We start from the raw sequence: 26,803 nt of genomic DNA, 5'->3' as shown, positions 1-26,803 counted from the left end.
GAAAGATGGCTCCCTCTCTTTCTATAACTAACTTTCAAATAAAGAAATCTTATAAAAATAGCAAATTTACCATTTCATTTGAAAACAATTTTCTCAGCTTGCATTGCAAGAATTTCCAAATGTACACACTGATTGTTGAAATTTAAAAATATGAATTTCAATTTTTATGGTGAAAGTGATATTTAATAGGGAACTCTTATACATCTTAGCCTATTGGGTATATTGTAAGGTAGTATACCACTGAATAAGCTTTCCCCAACTCTCAGAGGTCTTAAAATGCATGTGGCCTGAAGTTAGTGACCTGAAGACAAAAAGGTCCTTCAGATTTCCCGAGAGTCTGTGAATCCGTACATCTCTAAGTGTTAAGTTCTTTCCTGTTTTATTTATTTTTATTATTTTTAAAATTATTTTTATGATGCAGTTTTGTAGGCATAGGGGTTCCTCTCTCTCCCTTCTTTTCATCCTTCCCCATTTTCCCCTCCAGCAAATATTCCTCATAAATTCTGATTAGTGTATCCAATGATAGCAGTTGCTTTTGACTCTTGCAAAGCATTTTGAATTAACCTTGACATTGTACATTCTCTGTAAAGACTGTCTTCTCAGGTTTTGTGAAAAACTTATTTATGTGAAGCAAAAAGTATCCTATGTGAGATTGCACCAATGCCAAACATAATTCCAGAAACTATAATCAGACCATAGCTGGCCCAGGCATTAATTTCTAGTTAAAATGTCACATCCTACTTTGGAATGCTTCAGGCTCTAGAGCTCAGCTTCTTGCTAGAAGGGAACAGTGATAGCTCAAGCAATTGGTTCCTGCCGTTCACCTGGAAGACACGGAATTCCTGGATCCCAGATTTAGCCCACTGACCACTGCATGCATTTAGGAAGAGAGTGAACCACTGTCCCTACCTTCTGTAGCATATCCTTGTAGATCTCAGAATTATTCTCTATTTCATCCCAATCCCAAAATAAGTAGAATATAAGTATGATAGTAAATTTCTGTCATGTGAGTAAAATTTGGTAATCAAGATTGGAGACCAAGATGAATGCTGAAAATCAGATCACCAAGTTTTTAAAACTACAGAGCTGAATGTAGGGATGTAGGTACCATATTCTTACGTGTGTAACAATTTCTACACGTGCTGCATTGTCTTCCATCATATATAAATGTAAATCAGGAAATACACTTCCTCCAAAGAATGACGGTATCTGGGAGATTTGTACACATATTGCCCAAATCATCCTTTGTGTCTTTATCTTTTTCCAGGATGGGTAAAAAAATTAAAAAGGAAGTAGAGCCTTCTCCGAAGGATGTGGTAAGTTGATGATTGTCGTGTTAGCACTTTAATATTGGTTTTTAAAATAAATTGTTCAAATTGTATAGCAGGATGTATAGAAATCCACGGTGCCCTAAGTCTGTAGACTGATTAAGAGCAAGTCACTGAAATCTGGCGTTATGTATACCAAACATTTACCAGGTTGTCATTTCTAATGATCAGACTCAGAGAGTAATTGTTAAGTTTTTCCATTTAGTGGTATATTTATGCCTAAGTTAATAAATAGCTGTTTTGTGGGTAGACATCTGGCTTAGTGTTTAAGACACCAGTTGGGATGCCTGCATGCCATATGAGAGTACCAGGATTAGAGTGCAGGCTCAGCTCCTGCTCCAAGCCTCCTGCTAATTCATACACTGAGAAGCAACAGTGATTATTTAAGTAATTCAGTCCCGGCCATTCTTGTGTGCCTGGATGGGCTTATGGTGTCCTGTCTTCAGCCTCTGCTTCTGAAGTCTTCTTCAGGAAGTGTTTGCTTGGGCCCAAATCTTTCAGCACTTCCCAGATGCTTTCCTCTAGTAAGCATTGCAGCATCCAAATGCTTTCCATTATTGAATTGAAATTAAGGTTATTCGGTGTTTTATCTATGATGGATCAGAGCTACTGGCGTGAGAATCACTCGGACTCCTACATCTCAGACCCCAGCAGTCGTTGTATTCACTAATAGTGACTGACAGTCATTGCAGGCTCATGACCTGGTTTTGCCGTTCCGGCTACTTTCCTTCAGATGTGCCACAAAAATGCTGCAGAATCCCACTTAATTTTTCAGTTCATCATAGGTTTCCATTACTGTGCATTTTGCTGCCCAATGGCATTGCTGTTACTATTAACATGAAGTAATTATTTTTCTTTTTGGCTTGTTAGTCTGCCTAACAGTTTGTTTTGTTGCATTCTTCTTTATGGAATAGGTTTATTATCAGTTCACGGTTTTGATGGAATGAAGGGTATCAGTTGACTCGTTGCTTTGGTTTTCTGTAGATGAAACCAAAGTGTCTGAGTGATGTATTCATGCTTTCATCATTGTTGGCTGTATCTGTAAGTGACACAGTGGTCAAGTGGTTTGTGTCTTGGAGTGACTGTGGACTTCATAGTGTGTGTATTATGAGACCCTAAGAAGTTGGTGTTAGTTACACTTAGTGATTGCGACAGTCAGGTGTGTGTGAGGTGCAGTTTGCCTCGTCCACTGCAAGCATTATTCATCTGGGACTTACGGCAGTAACGACAGCTCTAGGTGTGTGTGATGTGACTTGGGCATTTCTCAGGTCCTGATGATAGAGTGTAATTGTGCTGGGGTATATGACATGAACAGCACTAATCCTGGAACTAGGGGATATAAATGGAGTCCTGTTCCAATCCCACAAGATGATGATAGGCATGTAAGACTTCGTACCTGCTGGTATGTGTCTGGGAAGGTAGAGAGTAGGCGGGCTCATCCCTCGGTTCCATCAGGTAGATTCCAGTAGGTTGAGGAATTTTAGTAGTGATTGCTGTATTTCTAAATGTACAGTGGGATCATCGCTCATATTGCCCAGAGTGGAAGCAAGGTCTGGGAGAAGCAAAGTGATGCAAATTGGTCTGAATATAAGAGTAGCAAGAGTCATGGTATTGCAAAGCACAGAAAAAACTAATCTCAGTTGTCAAATGATGCTCAAAGATTTTGCTAGAACGTGTGACTGGGGCTGTCAGCACCCTAAGCTGGGAGGTACTGAGGCAAGTCCCTTACATTGGGTCCATGTTCTATGGGCTTCTGCTAGTACTGCCCCAAAGAAGCTGAGGGGAGTCCCCTCAAGATCTTGTAGGCAGTGAACGCAGCTCCGCTGTTAATGCCCAGAACTCTCAGAGCTGCACAGTGTATGGGGTCTGCTCTCCATCCTGTAAGTTGCTCTGATTCTGGTTCCGGTCACTTCTCCTGTCCCTGGATCAGAGGTCAGTTGTGTGTCTACAGAGCCAATTGGATCTGATGCTTTGCAGAGATAAAGGCAATGTGTCTTTCCTTTTTGGAGCCATGTATACTCACTCAGACCCGAGTCAAATCTCCAAGTGAGAGTAAAATCAATGAGGGGCTGAGCAGCTCTCCCTCAGTTAAAAATGCCAGAAGTGGGTGATACAGCGTGTCCTTTTCATGTGGACTTGGGCAGATGGTGCTTTTCAGCCATGCAGCTGGCCACACAGCGTGTCTGCCCCAGTGTGTCTGTTCTGTTGTATAAACTCTCTCTCTCTCTCTCTCTCTCTCTCTCTCTCTCTCTCTCTCTCTCTCTCCCCACCTCCCTCTCATCTGACTAAGGTCAATGCGTTTTCTCACCATTCAACCATCTTGAATTGTTCTTAATTTTGCAAAACTTGTATCTGAGTATTTCATTGATTTATGTCACTGTATAGTACCATTTTTCTTCATTTATTTTAAGTTATGCAATTTGCTAACTACATTGAGAAACATGTTCTTCCTAAAATGAACCTTTTTATTATTATGTTTAATTAATGTTTAGTCCAATTAGTGCAGTGTGTTTTATCTGACAAAGGGACTGCAAGTTTGTTAGGATTAATGTTTGCATGATATCTGTCTCTTCTGTGTTTTATTTTTAATTTATGTATGTATTTCTGTCAAGTGAGTTTTTTCATGGATAATTTATATTTGAGCATTTTATTCAGTTTGGTGATATCTATTCAGGAATGTTAGATCATTTGCATCCAGTTTGGTTGTTTTCATGACTGGCTTTTAACTCAGCTTTCACAGCATTTAAAAAAAATTTAAAGAGTTTAAAGTAACGTATAGTAATTGGGTTACAGTGTGTATTTAAATATGTGTCTAGAGTGTGTAATGACAATGCGGAGTAATTGGCAAACATTACTTCATACACGTAGTTTCTCTGTATTGGAGGTTTAAGATCCTAGCATCTATTTTGAAATATTCAGCTCACTGTTAACAAACCACAGTTATCCTGCTGTGCTCCCCAACTTTATCCCTGCAATTGTTAGCCACCACCTTTCCAACTCCCCTCTCCCACAGCAAGGCGGCTGGTCTAAGGCTATGGCAACAGGCTCTGCTTACAGGTTCTGCTCCGTACGTCTTTGTTATCAGGTTTATCTCTTCACATAAGAGAGATCGGACTTATCTTTCTGTGCATGACTTATTTCATGTGACAAAGTGTCATCCAGTTCCATGACAGAAATTCTTTTTGTGACTCTTTCGTTGTGGATATATATCATATTCGTTTGCCCATTCATCTGTAACTGAAGATCTTGAAGAGCGCTGCCACAACATTTTAGCACAGGTGTCTCTTCAACATACTGGTTTTGCCTCACTTGTATTCCCACTCAGTACTGGGATTGACGAATCATATTATAATCATGAAAAAACATACCCTATTTCATGGCTGTGCTGATGCGCATTCTCACCAATAGTGTATGACAATTGCCCCGTCTCTGTATCCTTACCAGCCTTTTCCAAGTTTCGTGTTTCTTTCTAGTAACCATTTTAGCAACTTCATTGTGGTTTCATTGGTATTTTCCTGATTGTTAATGATTTTGAGCATTTTTTCCTATTCTTTTGGCCATTTGAATGGCCTCTTTTTTGAGAAATATTAAGGTCATTTGACATTGGATGATTTGTCTGTTTGCTATTGAGTTGAGTTCTTTCTGTATTTTGAAAGTTGATCACTTTGCTAGTATTGTCTTGCATTGTGTAGGGTGTCCGCTTTGATATGTTTATTATTTCCTTTTCTGCTCAGAAGCTTTTCAGTTTGATGTAATCAAGCTGGGTCTGTTTTTCTGCCAGTACCATGCTGTTTTGCTTACTATAGGTTTGTGGTACTTTTTGAAGTCATATATTGTACTACTTCTAGCGTGATTCTGCTCAGGATAGCATGGCTGTTTAAAGTATTTTGTGGTTGCATGCAAGTTTTGACATTGCTTTCTGTAGCTCATTAAAAATGTCATTGCTATTTTGATATAAATCATATTGAATATGTCGACAGCTTTGGGTATTATCAATGGTTTAACAGTATTCTCACACTCCACAAATATGGACTGTCTTCCTATTTTGTATCATCTTGAACTTCTTTGATCAAAGTTTTGCAATTTTTCATATTACAGATCTTCACTTCCTTGGTTAAATTTATTCCTAGGTATTTTTTCATCTATTGTGAGATTTCTTTCTCCATTTTTTTCCCAACAATCTCATTTTTGGGTGTATTCAAAACTTTTATTTAATCTCATCTAATTTTAAAAGCAGAGAACATATGGCATTTGTAAATAGGGATTTATATGAAATTTATATAATTACATATTAACTACATGGAAATTTTATTTTTCTCTTTAACTACACATCAGTTCTCCAAGTTAAATTGCAAGATGCTGAATTTCTTAGATTTCTATGCTTTTTGTTACACTTTAATTCATTTTCCCATATTTCAAGTTTCATATTATTTTGCATGCTTTTTTCTATTGCATTTTTTTAACCACAGCGTGTAATTGATACAGTCTTAGAAAGTCTACTGGTAAAAGGAAAGTGTTGATCATTGGGATTGTCAGAGGACCAAAATATATGTCACTGTTATACTTCCAGGAATCCAGGATTCCTGCAGGCTAAGATTTTCAGAAGCATATATTATTAATAAGCAGCTAGTCTGTACCTGCCCGTGTGCTGAGTGCTTTAAAGACATGATCTGTGTATTACTGTTCCCACCATAGAGTAAAAGAAACTGACATTCAAGGCACTTTGGGGTATGTTATTTGATTCTACCTGGTTAACTTGAAAAACTAGATGTTTGCATTCCAAAACATCTTGCTCTTCCAATTATACCACAGAAACCATGGAACTGTCAATTGTTTTTCTTATCAGATATTGTTATGATAAGACATAAGAACACAAGTATGGCATAGTCACGTGAGTTTTTTCAATGTTACATTCTCTTTAAGTTTTAAGACATCATGATTTTCATCTAGATTTTAAAGCAACCATGCGAACCTGTTGACTTTTCTTTCTGCATTGCAGTTTGATCCATTAATGATTGAGAGCAAAAATGCAGCAACCGTGGTATTGATGCTTAATTCTCCCGAAGAAGAAATTTTGGCAAAAGCATGTGAAGCTATTTATAAATTTGCCTTAAAAGGTTTGGAATTTTTTCAGCTTATCTTTCTTTTTTATTAGTTTTTTTTGTCAGAATCATCATGTAATGGATTCTTTCCTCACAGATTTAGTATTTCATACAATCAGATTATTTAATGCAATCCTGAAAGTAATATATGTCCCTAAGTGCCTAACTTAACCTTAAGGAATGGCTTAGTAAGCAATTTGGATAGCCAAGGTGAAGTTTGTATTTCAGTCTTACCATCATAGTAGCTAAAAGAACTACGAACAACTTCAGCAAGCAAATAAATGATGTTGGATCACAGCCCAAAGAAATGAATTTCCATGAGTCTACACTGATGTAAATAAATGATTGGAAAAGTAAATCAACGGAAGAAGTAAATTTTCCACACAGAAGGATTTCAAATACTTTAGGTAGATTCTCCACATTCAAAGAGATGAACTAAGACTTCTCACTCTGCAGGTATGGACTGAGTTCAGTGTTTTCTCTCCAAGGAGTGCAAAAAAGAAATCAGGAAACATGTTTATAGTGGAAAAAGCTGACAGCTACTGCCTCACACCAGTAGTGATAGCTCATGATGATAATATGTTCCCTTGTGGAATGTAATGAAATGACACATTATTTCTCAGTTATTTTGCTCAGTGCCCATAATTGCAGCCTAATCGTGACAAAAGCAAAAGCAAATTCCAATGCAAGAAAAATTTCTGAAATACTGAATGCATAGTCATCAAAAGTATCATGAACAGAGTAGACAGAAGGCAGTCCTTGCCACTACACATTATAACAGAGCTCTCTTCAGCTGAACATAAAAAAAAAGACTGAAAATGCATGCAAGAAAAATCATCTAACTTACAGAGGAATCACAATTGGATGCACAGCTGATGTCTCAAAACAAACTAAACAGGGAGGCCCCATGTGGTAGCCTAGTCACTAGATCCTCACGTTGCAAGTTGCGGGATTCCATATGAGTGTTGGTTCATGTCTCAGCAGCGCTGCTTCCCATCCAGCTCACTGCCTGTGAACTGGAAAAGTAGCTGAAGATGGCCCAGAGCCTTGGAATCCTGCACCCACGTGGGAGACACAGAAGAAATCCCTGACTCCTGGCTTCAGATTACAGTTTAGCTCCAGCTATTGTGGCCCCTTGGGGAGTGAATCCGTAGGCAGAAGATCTTCCTCTCTGTCTCCTCCACCTTTCTGTATATCTGCCTTTCCAACAAAAATAATCTTTTTTAAAAGGAAACTAAACAGATCAGAAGAGAATGGAGTGACACATTCCAGATTCTAAAAGAAAAATGTGATTGTCAATCTAGAATAACATACACATCAAAGCTATCCTTTGTATTTGAAAATGAAATAAAATACTACCAAATCAAGCAAAATCAGAAAGATTTCACCTCTAACAAACCTGCCTAAAAATGATATTTAAGATGCACTAGAGACAGAGAAAAAGAATACCTCCTACCTATTCCAAGGACAAACATGGACAACATCCCAATAAACAAAAAGAAACATTAAAAAGTAAAAAAGAAACCTAACAAGTGAATTCATAAAGCATATCCTGAACACAAATATCACCAAAGATTTAGATATGTTGAATAAGCATATGAAAATGTGCCCCACATCACATGCTATTAAGGAAAAAAAATTACAACAAGAATGAATGCTACATTTTCCATTAGAATGGCTAAAGTTTGAAGCACTGGCATCATCAGATTCTGCCAAGCATGGGGACCAACAGGAATGTTCATGAATTGCTGGTGACAATAGGAAAAAATGATAGCTATGTGGAAAAATATACACATAAACAGTTGTACATTTTAGGAACAGCTTTAATAAATCTTAATGAGATTTCCTCTAGACGCTGAATGTATAAACTATTAAAATCCATTACAATGGATTAATTATCATCAATATGAATATACTCTATGGGTCCAGTGAGATGGTTCAATGGCTAAATCCTCACCTTGCAAGCACCAGGATACCATGTTGGCACCAGTTTGTGTCTGGGATGCTCCACTTTCCTTTCAGCTCCCTGCTTGTGGCCTGGGAAAGCAGCTGAGGATGGCCCAAAGCCTTGGGACCCTGCATCTGCATGGGAGACCCAAAGAAGAAGCTCCTGGCTCCTGGCTTCAGACTGGCTAAGCTCTGGCTGTTGAGGCCATTTAGGGAGTTAACCAGCAGACACAAGATATTTCTCTCAGTCTTTCTCTCTGTAAATCTGCCTTCCCAATGGAAAAACAAAATAGATTTAATTAAAAAACATCTAAAGTCACAAATGGCCTGAAGAACCTGAAATATATATTTCTAAGTGATGGGAATCAGCCTGAAAAAGCTATACACCACATGGTTCAAATTGTGTACTATTCCAGGAAAAGCAAAATTATGAGGAGATTAAAAATATCAGTCATCTCCAAAAACTGACAAAGAAGAGCGATGGGTGAATAAATGTAGCTCAGGAAATTTTCAAAGTAGTCAAACTGCTTGGCACAATGCTGTAATGATGATTATGCATCTTCAAAACTCATAAAACTCTACAGTATGAAAAGTGAAAGTTGATGTATTTACCAGATGTACATGCTAGTTAATAAAAAAAAAATCACTACTGGTTCATTAGTGGTACTAAGCACAGCACACTAAAGTAAGATGTTTATGGTAGAGGGCCTGGGATTGAAAGGGACTATATGGAAACTATTTCAGGGTCACTGTCTGTTTGAAGATTTATTTTATTTTGATTTTGAAAAACAAATTCAGAGAGGAGAGACAGAAAGAGATCTTCTATCTCCTGTTTCACTCCCCACATGAACACAGTGGCCGGAGGTGAGTCCGTCTGAAGCCTGGAGACTCCTCTGGATCTCTCATTTACTGCAGGGTCCAAGGCTTTAGCCATCCTCTGCTGCCTTCACAGGCTAGTAGCAGGGAGCTGGATTGGAAATGGAGCAGCTGGGACATGAACCAGTGCCCATAAGGGGTGCAGGCAATGAAGGGGGAAGCTTAACCTCCTACAACATGTGCATTCTTTGTATAAATGTGAAATTAATTTTTTAAAAGCATAGTAAAAAACTGTTTTTACATATGTCCAATAAAATAGTAAGGGATTTTTGTTGTGTCCAGAATACAAAGAACTTGTAAATTACATGATAAGAAAATAGACGCAATTCACAAAGAAACACAGATGGCAAGAAAAAAAAAAAAGAAAAGACACTTCACTAAGCATTATTTGTCATTAAGGAAACTGAAACTAAAAGCACAATGAAAAATCACACTAATTAGGATTGCTGGAACGGAAAAAAAAAGATTAACCAGTGTGATCTAGAGCTTGGACAAACTGGAACCTCACACAGTATGTGAGAACATACAACAGGATAATCACCCTGGAAAAACAGTTTGTCAGTTTCTCAAAGAGTTAATATTGAACTAGTATAAAATCCAGCCGAACTATTGTATTTCTATGTAATAGATATGAACTATAGTATATATACCACAACATGTATCAATCTCAAAATCAAAGACTATAGTTAACAAAACTGACATATTTTATGAATTATTTTCCTTGCATTATGAAATTAGAAAATCTAAAAAATATTCTAGTAATAAATGTGTAAACGAATAATTCAAACTACATGTAAAAATCTCAAAACAAAATTTTGAAGATAAAATTTTTAATTGTTGCAAAAATTTGATATGTAAAAGAGTTTTTATTGAACCATAAGTACCTTAAAACTTCTCGTAAGGTTTGTATAATAAGACACTTTTACCTTAAAAAATTAACTTTAGAACTCAAACAAAATGGAAATATTGCATTTTGTGAGATTTTGTAATTTTTGTAATTTTGTTATTTTCAATATGTGTGTCTCAATATATTCTTACCTAGTGATGTGTTTGATACATTAAATACACAGAAATATAGTCTGTGTTTTGAAATCTGTTTTTAGACTGTGAACCCATCCTTAAGATATAAAGTGGTTTAGTATTAAGAGAAAACTGGGCAAAAAGATTACACTCTGAAAGCGGTTTCAAAAATGGCAGCTATATTTTCATAGCTAATAAAATTGAAAAGCAGAAATTAACCAGGACCTACACAACATTCCAGATTTGCATAATATAGGTAGCCCACTCATCTTGGTGTGGACAGCCTACTACAGCTATGCTAGATTCTGGTCTCACTGAACTGCTGTCGGCCCTGTTACAACCAGGGTCCCCAGCTAGTCTGTCCTTGCGTACAACTTTGTGCTGAAATTTAGGTACATCTTGTGTAATATATTAAGAGTTGTAACCCTATTTAGTGAAAAATGAGTCCTCAAGAGGTTTCACTTGAAGTAGGAACTCTATGTGATGGTCACGTGTATAATTAATTATGCGAGCTGCCATTTACTGAACGCTTACTATGTGCTGCCTACCCAGGGAGATGAGAACAAGGCTCTCTGTCCCCAAAGAAAGCTAAATTCCACTAAAGCAAGAGGTGGTCTAATGTAAATAAAGCAGGATAAGGAGAGATGAGAAAAAAATGTGTAACACCATTCAGTAAAAAACGTTGGAGCCGAGCGCAATAGTCTAGTGGCTAAATCCTCACCTTGCATCCACCAGGAGCTGATAGGGAAGCAGGTTTGTATCCTAGCTACTCCACTTCACACCCTGCTTGTGGCCTGGGAAAAAAGGAGTAGAGGATGGCCCAAAGCTTTGGGACCTTGCACCTGCATGGGAGACCTGGAAGAAGCTCTTTGCTCCTTGGTCCTTGGTCCTGGCTTCAGATTGACTCAGCTCTGCCATTGGGGTCACTTGGGGAGTGAACCAGCAGATGGACGATCTTTCTCTTTGTATCTCCTTTTATCTGTGTATCTGCCTTTCCAATTAAAAAATAAAATAAACGTTAAAAAAAAAAAAACACCAGAAACAAAAATGAAGGGGCAGAGAAAGCCCATGTCAGGGAAGAGAGGAAGCCAGCTTGTCCACGTTCAGCAGGAGGGTCAGGAGGCCAGCACGTGTGTGGGCAACCTTTGCTCTCGGGGCGGGAGGCCAGCACGTGTGTGGGCTACCTTTGCTCTCAGGTTGGTTCTTAGAGAATCAGAAGGGGCACAAAAAGGACCATGAAAGGAAAATGGCAGGTAAGAAATCAGATTGACAAAAAGAGTGCTGATGAAGTTGGTTGATATCCATGTATGATTTAATTTTACCTGTGATGTCAGGTGAAGAAAATAAAGCAACTCTCCTTGAACTTGGAGCTGTGGAGCCTTTGACTAAACTTCTGATCCACGAGGACAAAATAGTAAAAAGGAATGCTACTATGATATTTGGCATTTTGACTTCTAACAGTAAGTACCAGTCTTTTGGAATAACCAATCTTATATGATGCACTGTCCATTTAAACTTAAAAGATGTGGGCCTGGCGGCGTGGGCTAGCGGCTAAAGTCCTCGCCTTGAAAGCCCCAGGATCCCATACGGGCCCCGGTTCTAATCCCGGCAGCTCCACTTCCCATCCAGCTCCCTGCTTGTGACCTGGGAAGGCAGTCGAGGACGGCCCAAAGCTTTGGGACCCTGCACCTGCGTGGGAGACCTGGAGGAGGTTCCAGGTTCCCGGCTTCGGATTGGCGCGCACCGGCCCGTTGCGGCTCACTTGGGGAGTGAATCATCGGACGGAAGATCTTCCTCTCTGTCTCTCCTCCTCTGTGTATATCTGGCTGTAATAAAATGAATAAATCTTTAAAAATAAATAAATAAACTTAAAAGATGTGTTTTTTTTTTTTTAAGATTTTATTATTATTGGAAAGCTGTCTCTCCTCCTCTGTGTATATCTGGCTGTAATAAAATGAATAAATCTTTAAAAATAAATAAATAAATAAACTTAAAAGATGTGGTTTTTTTTTAAAGATTTTATTATTATTGGAAAGCTGGATATACAGAGAGGAGGAGAGACAGAGAGGAAGATCTTCCGTCCGATGATTCACTCCCCAAGTGAGCCGCAACGGGCAGGTACGCGCCGATCTGATGCCGGGAACCTGGAACCTCTTCCGGGTCTCCCACGCGGGTGCAGGGTCCCAATGCATTGGGCCGTCCTCGACTGCTTTCCCAGGCCACAAGCAGGGAGCTGGATGGGAAAGATGTGTTTTAACATTGTCTAGACTAAACTCAATATAACAAGTGCACTTTCATATTTTAAAGGATATTTTAATGTAAAAATTATATGAAATTACACTCATGCAAAACCTCCTCTAAGACTTGATGTCATGATATGTACCAACCTTACCAATTGGGAGAACCATCATTTTTTTAAAAAATAATTTTTTTCTAATATTTGATTAACTAAACATGAGTTTCCCTTCATATATATTTCATAGTGAAACTGTATTTTTTCCAAAAATAAATTTAAATGTGCATTTATTCCTTAAATCAGGGCTATTAGTTACTTGGAATGTTTTAATCTGATGTATAATTATATTAATTAAAGCATACTCTTATATATGTGAAGGTATCAATTTTTCCAAAGTCATATCGTTACAGTCTTTAACTTAACAGGATATACTTTCTGCACATAGTTCATTTTACCTATATCATTAGGACAGTTTATGAGTCACCCCAAAAAGGTCTTGAACTTATAATAAATCTTAAATGACACTGAATCCTATGAAACTCAAATTTCCAGTAATAAATATGTGTGTCTATTACCAACCATGGCTAAAAATCATACTTTCCCCTTTTATCATAGTGTAGTAGAACACAACAGCATTTTGCTTCCCCTACTTTGTGCTATCCCCAACCCTACCACCACAAAAGCTCTGGTCTCTGCATGACAAGGGAGGCATTCTTTTTTTTCTTTTTTTTTTAAGATTTTTTCATTTTATTACAGCCAGATATACAGAGAGGAGGAGAGGCAGAGAGGAAGATCTTCCATCCGATGATTCACTCCCCAAGTGAGCCGCAACGGGCAGGTACGCGCCAATCCGATGCCGGGAACCAGGAACCTGGAACCTCTTCCGGGTCTCCCACGCGGGTGCAGTGTCCCAAAGCATTGGGCCGTCCTCAACTGCTTTCCCAGGCCACAAGCAGGGAGCTGGATGGGAAGTGGAGCTGCCAGGATTAGAACCGGCGCCCATATGGGATCCCGGGGCTTTCAAGGCGAGGACTTTAGCCGCTAGGCCATGCCGCCGGCCCCAAGAGAGGCATTCTTATTCCATGATGCTCAGAAGGAACGTACCTTCAGGGACACCAGAGGATGGAAAGAAGAAAGAAAAGGGAATTTGGTGTCACATCTGTGCAAATATATTCTCCGACACAGACATTGCATAACAGCACTTGCAGTGTCTGGCGTAGCTGGAATTCTTTGAGATGCTTAGGAGCGAGCAGTGATTTTCAGGAGTGCTAGTGGTGGCTTTGCTATCGTACAAGCGCTCGCGGAGCATCCTGGCAGCAGGATAATGCAGACATGTCCTACCAGCTAGATTATGTTAATAATACTAGTTCATAGCACTTACACTATGCCAGACATTATTCGAAATAGGTACCAAATTATTTAAGCCTTATGAGCTAAGTGCTATTCTGTATACATGTGAGACAAGAGGCAAAAAATCAATAAATAAACAAGGCAGTAGACATTTGTGTTACGAATCACTTGTAAGTTCATCTCGGGAATCTCCTACGTAATAACTCTGCAGTACTATCATATTGATCTTACAATCAAAAACACGTTAACATTACAAATAAAAAAATAGAAAGACTATTTTATTCTGGTTTTGAACCATAAAATATGAGAAGCAAGGATACTTGCAGATGGCAGTATAGGTGAGGACAGATTTTAAAAGGCAGAGAGTAATTAGCGGGGGTGAAGCGTGGAGGACAGATTTCAGGAAATAAGAGGACAAGCCAACGGCAAGGGATATCTGGAGACCATGGACATGGGGAAGCAGCAGACAATGCAGTGGTGTTGCAGTGACCAGGCAGAATCAGGAAACCACCAAAAAGTTGGAAGCAGAACTGGATCAGGCCAAAAAAAAGTATTCAAGAATTGAAAGACACTATTAAAAGGCCACACGGAAGAGTTAAGGGAATTCCAGAAGGTGCAGAAAGAAAAGCTAGCTTTAAAGCTGGATTCAATAAAACACCACCACTAACAACAACAGAAAACTTTGCTAATATGGAAAAGGAATTGGGAAAACAACATCAGGGAGGAGCACAAAACTCCCAATAAGATTGATCAAAGGTGATCTTCACCATGACACATGATAGTCAAACTCTTTTCAGTTGAACATAAGGAAAATACCCTTAGATGTGCATGAGAAAAAAAAAAGTCAATCGGTGAATAGAGCTCTACCAACACCCAGTGGGAAGGGAAGTTCCCTAGGAGATCAGAAGGTGAGCTAACACAAAGAACTGCCTATCCTGCGGATTTATTTGATTTGAGCAAAAGCGGAGATAGAGAGGCAGGCCCAAGCCACTGTGCAGGAACAGGGTGGGTTTCATGGCCCAAACCCCACCAGTGCTACATCGGGCGTCATTGTGTACTGTGGCAGAGCCTACAATGTGCTCACATGCATTAAGCCATGGCAATTGGGAGCCATTTTGTACATTGCGGCAGAGACTGAGGGGACCAAAGAGACAACAATGAGCTGCACATGTGTTGAACCAGGAGTGAAATCATATCTGGCTCAGGGCATTGCATTGGTCTTACAGGGAAATCAGTACCAATTTGGTATCCTATGGGTTCCAAGCAAAACAGCTCTGGGTGGCCCCCAGACCTAGAAGCCAGCAGACCCAGAACCCCACCAGTGCCACGCCAGACACCAGCTTATGCACTGTGACAAATGTTGCAGGACCAGAGGGACAAAAGGGAGCTGTGCATGCACTAAACCGGAAGACATCAGCACTATTTTGCGCACTGCAGCAAAGGCTGAGGGACCAGAGTGAAAACAGTTAGCTGTGCAAGTGCTAAGCCAGAAGCAAAATCAGTTCCAGCTCAGCACACTACACTGATCTCACAGGGAAATCTGTACCAACTTCGCATCCTATGCGTTCTAAGAAAAAATAGGTACCGGTGGCCTTCAGCAGATTCCATCAAGACCAGCACCCAGTGATTTAACGCAGCTGGTGTATCCCTAATCTTGGGCATTGCTGGCGCTGGGAATTGGGTTTAGCCTGTGTAACCAGGATGCAGCCACAGCGCAGAATGACAAGGGCTGGAGTGTGGTGAGCCAGGAGCTGGGTGACAGAGACCATGGTAGAAGCTTAACACAAGGGAGTGGCACAAATGATTGCAAATGAAGAACTGGGTACAAACGCAATCAGTAAAATGGACCTGCAGACCAGTGGGCAGCACAGCGTAGAAACCAGCCCTAAGGAGGAGAATCTGCTAACCAAAATAGCAATGACCCAGAGAAAAAGAACAAACAGATATACAAGCAATATTACTGAAGACTCACCATAAAGGAGCAAAAACTTTTGTCAACCTCAGAGTTAACTGAGGAAGACATCAACAAAATGTGTGATGAAGAATTTTACAGGCTTCGTCCCATACGGATGCCACTTTGTGTCCTGGCTGTTCCACTTCCCATCCAGCTCCCTGCTTGTGGCCTGGGAAAGCAGTCAAGGATGGCCCAAAGCGTTGGGACCCTGCACCAACGTAGGAGATGTGGAAGAAGCCCCTGGCTACTGGCTCCTGGCTTTGAATCGGCTCAGCTGTGGCTGATGAGGCCACTTGAGGAGTGAACCAGTGGTTGGAAGATCTTTGTCTCTCCTTCTCTCTGTATGTCTGTCTTTCCAACAAAAATAAGTAAATCTTAAAAAACAGACTCAAATCAGCAATCATATGGGATGCCAACCTGTAGACTATGGCTTAATCTTCATGCCTGAACTCCAGCTATAAAAAATAATAGCTAGAAGTTTATTTTGATTCAGAAATTCGATAAAAGTAAAAAAAAATTGTTGGAAACGTCTGGTTTGCTTTGTATTTGAAATATCTGATGGTATTGATAAAGCAAAAATAAATCCCCAATTGCTTTAGAAATGCTTTCTGTGTTAATAGAATCACCATATTAATCGCTATCTATTCTTCATGCAAGAAAACATTGAACAAGAAATGAGTAGCTAGTTATTATTGGATCCCTAAGGGAAGGTCACATTTTTAGCTTAATATGCAATGAATGATCATAACAGATACACAGTTAAACTATAATCGTCGGACAATCTTAAGATATCTGATGGTTTTTTAGAAACCTTTATCTTAGGTTTTTCATGTACTCGTTGATGTCAGTGTTCATGGTGGATGAATCTGATGTTGCAACAGAATGACAGACACTGGAAGGATTCCTTTGGAAACACTAGTTCCCTTTTGCAATTGCAAAAAGAAACTCTTGTTGTTTTGCTAGAGTTAATGAGCTGTGTCTGTGAGGGTCTAAATTACTCATCAGATTTTTTTTCTTCACAAAATAAATCTTCTGCGTATTACTTATTATAGATCAAGGAAAGCATATGCTAATTTATCTCTGGGGGACTCTGTTATTTCACTAGGCGAGATGCTATATATATATATATAAAACGCATTTGTAAATGATGCTGATGATAATATCATAGTTTCTGATTTTACACATAGAATCAACCAAGGTATCTCTCAACAGATGAATGGGTAAGGATAATATGTTTCATATATACAGCAAAATATTATTCAGCCATAATAAAGAATCAAATCCTGTCATTTGTAGCAAAACGAATGGAACTGGAGGTCATAGTGTTAGATGAAATAAGCCAGAAAGAGAAGGATAAATGCCACATGTCCTTCCTTGTCTATGGAATCTAAAACAAAAGCACAGCACACAGCTCTGTCCAAGCACAGCAGTGGTCACCCTTGAGGACTGGAGAGGGATAAGGGGCTGGAAGCAGCTTGGACATGAGCCGCAAATTAGAGTTAGGTCAAAGGAAGAAGTTGCCAGCGTCATGCAGCATTGTGTGATGACGGACTCACAAGAACGTAGAATGTGTTTTATGAACAAAATGCCAGAAATGAGCATCATGCCTCCAGTTATAAAGTCAGTCGAAGAGAAAAAGCTGATCGCCTTGATCAAACTATATCCAAACAAATGTGTATTATGGTTCATTTTAGAATTGTTTAAAAAAAAAAAACAAAACAGCAACTGTGTCTTATCTATAAGAAAAGACTAAGAATGAAGATTTCAAGAAAGAAATAGGGGTATAATCTGTCCAGCATTAATTGGGCTAATATAAATTGCACAAAAATGACCTTCTAAGAAGTAACCTACTTCTTAGTCAACATCCCTAGCATTTCTTATGATCACATCAAACGTAATCAATCAATATGTATTCACTGAAATATGCTAAGATAATTTTATTTGCGTTGTATAAGTTCTATTCAAATCAAAATTTAAAAATACCCTCCAAAAAATCTGAAAATGAATTATTCTATAATAAACAACTGTTAGGACATAGGAACTTGACTTGATATTTAATCTACACACAACTTATTCTTTCATGTGTACACATTTTAGTATTTTGAAAGGTATGATAGTCTAATTGTCCAGTAATGTGGGGGCTAGGGTCTGTCAGGAGTAGACCTACCTGGGCGTGAAGCTCTGTGATTTGGAACCTCAGTTTCCTTAACTGCCAAAGTGGATCACGGTATTACCTATCCCATCAGTGCTGTCTAATATATGTTGCATTTATTCATCATAATAATAAGCATCAATGTTCTGTCTTTCCCTGTGTAGATGATGTTAAGAAATTGTTAAGGGAGTTAGATGTCATGGATTCTGTTATTTCCCAGCTCGCTCCAGAAGGTAATTTCATATCCTTTATATGTTTTTAAAGTAGAGCTTGTTTATTTTTTTTTTACATTTGATAGCTTATTGAAAAGAGTTCATGAAGTGATCATTGTAGATTCTGTCAATTTTGAACTTATTTCTGTTTTGAACTTAGAAACATGTAGGTGAAATTTGCAGTGCTTTAGTTTTCAAAACATATTTCAACAGTAGTGGTTGAGTAAGTGTTTCACATACTTGTCTTTCTTGTTTTTTTGTGTGTGTGTGTGTACAGAAGACGTGGTTAACCATGAATTTGCCAGTCTTTGTTTGGCAAACATGTCTGTAGAGTACACGGGGAAAGTGCAAATTTGTGAGCATGGTGGGTTAGAGCCACTTATCAGACTGCTGAACAGTCCGGACCCTGATGTCCAGAAGAACTCCATCGAGAGCCTTTACAACTTGGTACAGGTAAGAAGCATTCATACAAAGTGTTTTGACAAAAGATGACATTCGACTTTTTTCCCAATTTTAAGAAGAAAACACTTAAAAACCCATCCATCTTACATAACCCCTTTTTTGCTGCTCTCTTTTTTCTAAAATGTCTATTACTTAAGCTTTCAAATATAAACTGAGTTTTTTTGCAACATAATTATGAATTTAAAATACACATTTCATAATGCGATTCAGTATATAGTAACACAATAATTTTCTTTTACCTGCATATCTATCTTCTTCAATATTGCAAAACAATTTATATCATTTCATGTCATAGAGATATTTCAGCACACATCTCTAAAAATGAGGGTTGTTTTAAATGTGTAAGACATAATCATATCTAACAAATTAACAATACCTTAATTTAAGTAATTATCCACAGATGTCCTAAATATTCTTTATTATCATTTTATTTATGTTAATTGATGTATTACAGAAGGCATAGCCCAGAATTAGCAAGCAGGATACACTTGTAAGACAAGTCAGGGGACGTGACAGAGGGGACGGCGCTCTCATGTCCACTGCAGGTGGTCACCTTTCATCGTATTAGTGCACATACAGTAGTCCACTTTTTCTCCTATATTAAATCCAACTCATCTTTCCTATAATGAAGGAAAACATTTACTAATGTGGAAGCTCTCAATAACTTTGAAATAGGTTAAACCATTTAAATCAGGTTCCATACACTGCAACTCGTTGGAAATGCCTGTTTAATTTTTTATCAACAGTCATTATTGAATGTATACCCATGCAAACAGGATCATCAATATTTCCGCTTGACATTGCGAGTGTAGGTCTGGAGTTTCTTGATTCTACTGGGAGCCATTGTCTCCTCACTCTGCTGTGTGATACCAGGAATTCATTTCTCTGAGCTTAGTGTTTAACTTCTATTTAATATTTTGAAACCATGCAAGTTTAGTGTAAATATGTTCCAAACATCACATTTCCAAAGTAATTGTCTCCCATGAAAAAGATCTGAGAAATTTATTTCTATTTTAAAAGAATAAGACAACATGCAAATTAAGGCGGAGTCAGACCGGATAAAATGTGTTTTTTTCTGAAAGAGGAAAGCTGGTATTCATGCTGAATCTGAGAAGCCTGTTATTGTGGTGACCTCAGCACATTGGGTGTAATAACACAGACACAATTCAGCATGCCGCATCCTCACCCCTACTGCCCAACAGCCTCGTGACACTTTGAAACACTGCTCTGCTTCTTCCTGCTGCTCTTCCCTAACCATTACTATGCACATTTGATAACCATTGTATCAGCTGAAAATATAAGAAAATGTGTTTATTTATTCAAGGGTAGATTGTCAGAGAAAGAAGGAAAAACAGAGGGAAAGAGCTCTTCCACCTGATGGTTCACTCACCACATGGCCACAATAGCCAGGGCTGGTTGAAACAGGAGCTTCCATATGGGATGCCAGCATTGCAAGCAGTGGCTCAGCTCACTGTGCCGCAATATCCCAGTGCTGATCCCACAAAACCACCATTTGAAGCAGCCACCAGTAGAATATGAAAGCAATAGAAATGGAAGCAGAGCAAAGGAAGGAGAATGGATTAACTGAGAGGCAAGTTTTAAAGCAAAGAGTGATAAGTGCTCAAGCAACAAGGGAAGAATAAATATTCCCAGCCCGAATGTGTCACTGCAGCTTGACTGGGACCTTACTAAGTTGTCCTTCACTCCTCCCCGAAAGAAACATCTGAAGACAAAGCTCTGAGGGGCCAGAGCTATTCCCACTGTGTGTGCTTGGGCTTCATCTCACCAGATACATTCAACATTCCTATAGCTGTGATTTTAATGTCAAGACTCTTCATAGCATCAAACATACATTTTTACCATGCAGAAACGAAAAGAACAACTTCCACAGATCTTAGTACCAGAAACAATTGTTGTGCTAACAACAATTACCTTTGACAACAAAACTAACACAAACTGGATGGCTTAAAACCACAGTCATTCACAGTTCTGGAAGTTCAAGGTTTTAAAAACAAAGGTGTCGACAGGAATGTGGTTCCTCTGACACGGAGTGGAATTCTTCCTGCCTCTTGACAGTTTCTAGTGGTTGTCGCCACATCCTCAGGAGTGCTGTCTATGCCATCACTGTGCCCTCTCCCTCCGGGTCTCTCTCTGCAGGCCATAGCCGTCCAGGATGGCCTCATCCTGACTGATAATATCTTGAGTGGAACTGAGGTCAGAACTTCAGTGTATGTTACGAGGGGACCCAATTCAACCCGTAACAGAGCTAACTAATGTTTTTTGTTCATTTAAAAGAAACTTCAGATCACATGTGAGCTGAAGGATGGCTAGAAGAAAGCTAAATCATAAATAGAATCTTTTCCACCTTTGGTTTTGTATTTACTAGATTACTATTTAAAATGTCATGATTTACTAGTCAGAGTTTTTGGACTTCATGACTTTTTCCATTGCTCACTCTCTACTGAAAGCAACACCAATCGACCCCTACACTCCAAATACTCACACAGAATTATTAACACAGAGAACAAGTTTTTTAGATTATAATGATCCTTTGATACTGTAAGAGTCTTGATAATCACACATCTGGCGCAGTGGGGTAACAAACTGATCCTTCGCCAGTGGTGCTGGTATCCTATACGCAGAGATGATTCTTTTTGCGTTAACCCTTCGTGAACAAAAAAGTCCTCTTTGTGAAGCAGAAAAAAACATATATGCTTACTATAAATAATGACCTGCAAGTTAATTTACTTTATAAATGGGAGACTGAGGATGGTACATGGATTCTGACATCTACAGTGCATAATGAAAGAGGAAATGAACATGGAGTCACTGCCTGCTGTGCTGTGAAGGAAAACAATGGAGTAAAAGAAAGTTATTCATGTTAAGACACATCATGTTATCCTATTTATCTTTCAGATATTTTTATATCATCCAATAAAATAATATTTTAAAATAAAAAACCATGTAGCCGAACTAAACTGCCTATAAATTCGCATGCATATGACCTGTTAGCAACGTGGCATGCACACAGGTACTTCACAAACAATCCTTTTGAATGAAGATAATAAAGAATTGAGACCCTCATTTCATGCTATGAAAACAGATACCACAAAAGTCACAGATCATGTGTATTTCCTGTTTTGTCAGGGTCTTCATGGTTAAACTACAAATGTTGGTTTTGTCAATTGAGGAGTTCCTCCTTTTTGTTTTCAATATTTTGGAAGTAGCTTGAAACAGAAGTTGAGAAAATTAAAACTACTCATATGCTTTGCTAGAAGACAGTATTTCTTCATTCTTCAGAAAGCCTTTTATCTTAGAGCGTTGCTAATTGGTCCTTTGTATCTTGTGGCAGGATTTTCAATGTCGGATTACACTTCAAGAACTGAATGCGATCCCTCCCATGTTAGCTCTCTTGAAGTCGGACTACCCGGTGATCCAGCTGTTGGCTCTGAAGACCTTGGGTGTCATTACAAATGACAAAGAGTCCCGAGCAATGCTGAGAGACCATCAAGGGCTGGAGCAACTGATTAAGATCCTAGAAAGTAAGGTATTCACGTCACCCATTCAGTTCTCTTTGAGCAAATACATCTTTCCTGAATATTGTTACAAGAACTGTAAATTTTCAAGGAAATATTACTAGGTTTTAGCATAAGACCATCTGACATAAGACTAATCAATTTATATTAATTAGCCTGGTTGAGTCAGAGCTATACCAGAGGTTGTTAAAAAGTATTCTGACATTTAAGATATTTTGATTCTTGTGTAGATCTTCCTCCTAGTATCCTGAAACACTGGAATTTAATCTTCTAAGCTTTGTTATTCCAACTAAGGAATAAAGTTTAATTCACATTCTAACCACATTTTGATCAATATTGGATCTGAATTTCCACAGTTGTTTCCAAGCCTTTTAGATGTGAATGACTCTCATTTAGAATTTGCAATGTCTCTTCTTAGTTCTCTTACAAAAACAGTCATGCTGTTTAACGGCTACCATTTAGTTGACTTGAAGTGTTTTGGTTAGGATTCTGGACTCTGTCATTGTTCAAATCCACAATGTCAGGATACACTTAAACAGCAGAATGATGGACTTATATTGTTAAGAACTCTACTAGTGTAATAATATAGAGGAAATCAGTAGGCAGAGGGATATTTGAGCGGGGGGAGGGGAGAATCCCAGAGCCTATGAAACTATATCAGAAAATAGAAACAAAGACAGCAAGAAAGCAAAAAAGAAAGGAAGCTTCCAATTTCTTAGTTCTATAGTGAAATGGTAGTACATGGATTTCAAATTCATTGCCCCTATTAAAGTTTGGTAAGTTAAGTTAGATATTAGCAAAATATATATAAAAGAGTATATTATTTTAAAGAATTGGCTTACACGATTATAATGGTTTGGCAGGTGCAGAATCTTCAGAGTAGACTGGGGGCCAGAAAGCCAGCCAACTGCAGAATCAGGGAAATGCTAAGGAAAAGTATTGGCAGAATTGTCTCTATTTATGTGGAGTTCAGTGTGTTTCTATGAAATCTTTCAGCCGATTAAAACGGGATGTGTCCAAATTATGGGCGGTAATCTGATTTATCCAGTCTACAAATGTAAATATTAATCTCACTGGAAATCTATCTTCATGGAAACATCTGGAATAATGCTTGGTCAGATAGCAGAGACACTGTGACCTACCTAAATTGTCACAGTATTTATCTGTTAACAAGCCTACCCCTTAAATCATTCTTAATATTCAGGCAAAACAAGGCGAAGTTTTATTTCTGTTCTACCATTTTATAACATCTCTGTGCCATGAAAAATGTATCAGTTTCACAGAAAACAATGTGAAGTCCTTGGATGATGTTTATTCTCCTTGATGTTCAGGAAATAAAAATCATCATCATAGAATTAACACATCTCATATTACATGAATTATCATTCATATCATTGGGAAAAGCATAGGAAAACATGTATACCGACAAACACATTCATAACAAAGAAGTGTCTATGAGAAGCGGACCTCAGTTCTGTCAATAATCCCTGGTTGTAGTTGGTGATCACTGTTACTCTCTTCCACCCTCTGTTCATTAATCCTTTTGCCCTCAGGAAGCACCACCATCATTTATGGCTGCCGTGTGATCATAATTTCGTTTCTTGAAGATCTGAGCCATTTGCGGTCTTGGATCGAGCCATGTTAGTCTCCACCAACTTTGGTCATAGGGCACGGTCATGCTAGCAGATTCCCTAAGGGAGCGCATGTTTTACACACACAGTCTTCCTTCCTTCAATTGTGATGAAGCAATTCAACACCTCTTTGCACAGTATCCCTTACTTATTGACGAAGAGACACGAGGAGAACAAAGCATCCAGGCAGCAGTTTTAAGTTTAAGGGACTCATCGTAGCTATTCCTGGTGTGGAAGTGTCCCTCCACTTGGAGGTAAGATCCTCTGGAACAGTAGAGCATAGGAAGCAAGCATTTTGCTAGCAAGTCAGTAGGATTAATAGAACGCCTTGATTTCTAGACAAATGCCACTGTTGGTCAAACATGGAGCATCAGGAACCTCTTGGAGAATCTTGCCTTCTAAGTGAGTCTTTATGAGGCCCATCTGCCATTCTTTTTCAACTAGTTGCCTTATGATGCTAGGGGAAACGCTGAGACCTGGGAGTGGCATGAAGTTGGGTCCATCGTTGTCGTTTTGGGCTGTGAAGAGAGTTCCCTAGTTGGAAGCAGCTCTTCGTCGAATGCTGTGATTAAGGGCCATCCATTGTTTCCTCACCCTCAGGATTTCCCCTTGAAATTTCTAGCTGTTGTAGGCAAGCCTGATGTTTTTCCTTCTTTTGAGGGATTTGAGAAATACCTTAAGCACACAATACTTCACAATACTTGCCCTTTTGCACAGCTTAAAAAGAACCTCCAGGTTCTGTCTGCTTTAAAAAAAAAATTTTTTTTTTTCTTTTCCTCTAGATTTTAGAATTGTTTTATGTGAAAGGTTTTTAGGGCAATTTCATTTAACAACCATTATCGGAAGCTTCCTCAATAGCATTTAACTTTCGTCTATCGCTAATCATAGGTTGTGGTTAGGACTTGCTTTTTTTTTTTTTTTTTAACATACTGGTTACTCAAAACCATGTCAATTCCATAATATTGCAAATAGCTGTTGATGTTATATTGGGACTCTTAATTGACTGGGATGATATTCTACCAGCTCTAACTTCAGACCAGAAATGGTCTCCCCAAGAAACTGTTCAACCCATCTACAATAAGTAGCTACAATAACCCAGCTACAATAAGTAGCTGGACTCTATGCTTGGTATACGTTTGCAAGGAAAGAATCTTGATTGAATTTGAACTGTAATAATGCATCAAAGTGGAGGAATCCACCAGGGGGGAGGGGAGGGGAGGGGAGGGGGGAAGGGACTCCCAGAGCCTATGAAACTGTCACATAATGCACAATAATTAATAAAAAAAACCTTTCATCTATCAAATATTTGAGAGTGAGGAAAATGAGAAAAGAGGAGTAGAGAGGTGATACACAGAGCTTCTACTTCTTCAGACCTCTGGCTGAACAAAATCCAGTAAACTTGGCAGGGATAAACACTGCCAATCCCTCCAGCAGTAAACGTCGGTTATGTCAATTTCCTTCCATCCATCTCTCTGAAGTTTTGCTTGCTTTCCCTCTTAGGACTTGAACGACCTTCACACAGAAGCACTTTCAGTGATAGCCAACTGCCTGGAAGACGTGGACACCAGGGTGCTGATCCAGCAAACGGGCGGTCTGCAAAAGTTCCTCTCATTTGCAGAAAGTTCTACAGTTCCTGACATTCAAAAGAATGCGGCAAAAGCAATCGCCAAAGCAGCCTACGATTGTAGGTCTCTTTTACCTAAATTAAGTCCTCTTCAGCCTGTTTAACACTAGGGTATTTTTGGTCTGCTTTTGACTAGCCATCTGAAAAATAGTGGGATACTTAATGTACTGATTACTGTGTCAAGGTTCTAACAGTTTCAATGTAAAAATAAATGCCATTTACATGAGATTTAACCCATTTATTTTTTAGTTACATAGTACATTTATACTTCTATGAAAGAAATACTCTCCTGGAAAGGCTGTTTAAAGAAACCCTTCTTCAAAGTGATATTTGTAAAGCAGTTTTCAAGTTCCAGTTGGAGCTGAGCGCGCCATCTTGCATGGATGTAACAAAGTATCTAAACAGTACAGTTTCCATTTCTGTGACAAGCTGTGTTGGTAGCGATCTTGCCTATGGGAGGAATTAATTGCAAGCTCTGGGGATGAGGAATCATTTCAATTTAAGCCCCTGTGCAATATTTTATTTAACAAAGAGCGTGACTGTATTTTTCTCTTTCTGCATCACTACTTTACATTTTGACAACATTTTAAGTGATTTATATTTACAGCTGCATCTCTCCGTATGTATTATGAAGTTTCCTTTCATAAGCACAGAATGTATTCAGGGCAAAGCTTTCTTGCAGTAAACATAATTTCACTTGTCTATAAAAATACCAGTTGTTTTCTGTTTGATCTCTATCGGCCACATCCAGTCAAGCTAAATTAGACATGCTTTAGTTTCTATACTACAAACACAAGCTTTAAAAATTTAAAAAGGGTTCACACAATTAAATTCTAACATTTCTGGATTAAGCCTAATTAACCATGAGCATTAAAAAAAAAAAAAAACTTCTGCAATTAGAAAACTGCATGTACATGTAGCTTTTTAAATAAACACACTCCTAAACCTGTGATCAGAAATGCTATGGTGATGAACATTGTGTTGCAATTGGTTAAGCCACTGCTTGGGATGCTTAACACCTGACCTGCAGGACCTGGGAGGGACTCCCAGCTCCACCTTCTGCTGGGAGGCAGCAGGTATTGGCTTTTAAAAAAAAAAAAAAGAGTTCTTTGCACCCGCAGTGGAGAACTGGTTGGAGTTCCTGGTCCCTGACCTCAGCCTACTCAGCCCTGGCTATTACAGATATTTTAAGAGATCCAGAGGATACAAAACCACTCTCTCTCTCTCTCTCTCTCTCTCTCTCTCTCTCTCTCTCTCTCTCCCTCTCCCATTCTCAAAGATTTATGTTTTATTTGAAAGACAAAGAGATCTTCTCTCCTCTGATTCACTGCTCAAATGGCTGCAACAGCCAGAACTGGTTTGGTCTGAAGCTG

At 38.8% G+C, this 26,803-nt stretch overlaps 1 protein-coding gene across 5 annotated transcripts in view; it reads left to right on the top strand.

Annotated features, from left to right (window-relative positions):
• ARMC3 (armadillo repeat containing 3) overlaps nt 1-26,803 on the top strand; it is a 48,321-nt gene that overhangs the window by 1,651 nt on the left and 19,867 nt on the right. For all 5 annotated transcript variants that reach the window (XM_058655301.1, XM_058655303.1, XM_004597644.3 and 2 more), the window contains exons 2-8: nt 1,268-1,316; nt 6,328-6,445; nt 11,608-11,733; nt 18,130-18,198; nt 18,455-18,630; nt 21,992-22,186; nt 25,307-25,490. In XM_058655301.1, coding sequence (XP_058511284.1) covers nt 1,269-1,316; nt 6,328-6,445; nt 11,608-11,733; nt 18,130-18,198; nt 18,455-18,630; nt 21,992-22,186; nt 25,307-25,490 — 916 coding nt within the window. In that variant the 5' untranslated portion in view covers nt 1,268. The remainder of the gene's footprint in view (nt 1-1,267; nt 1,317-6,327; nt 6,446-11,607; nt 11,734-18,129; nt 18,199-18,454; nt 18,631-21,991; nt 22,187-25,306; nt 25,491-26,803) is intronic.

The sequence above is a fragment of the Ochotona princeps genome, chromosome 26, assembly GCF_030435755.1.
Source record: "Ochotona princeps isolate mOchPri1 chromosome 26, mOchPri1.hap1, whole genome shotgun sequence".
NCBI lineage: Eukaryota > Metazoa > Chordata > Mammalia > Lagomorpha > Ochotonidae > Ochotona > Ochotona princeps.
Note: the sequence above shows the minus strand (reverse complement) of the source record. Positions and strands in the feature narration are given on the sequence as shown.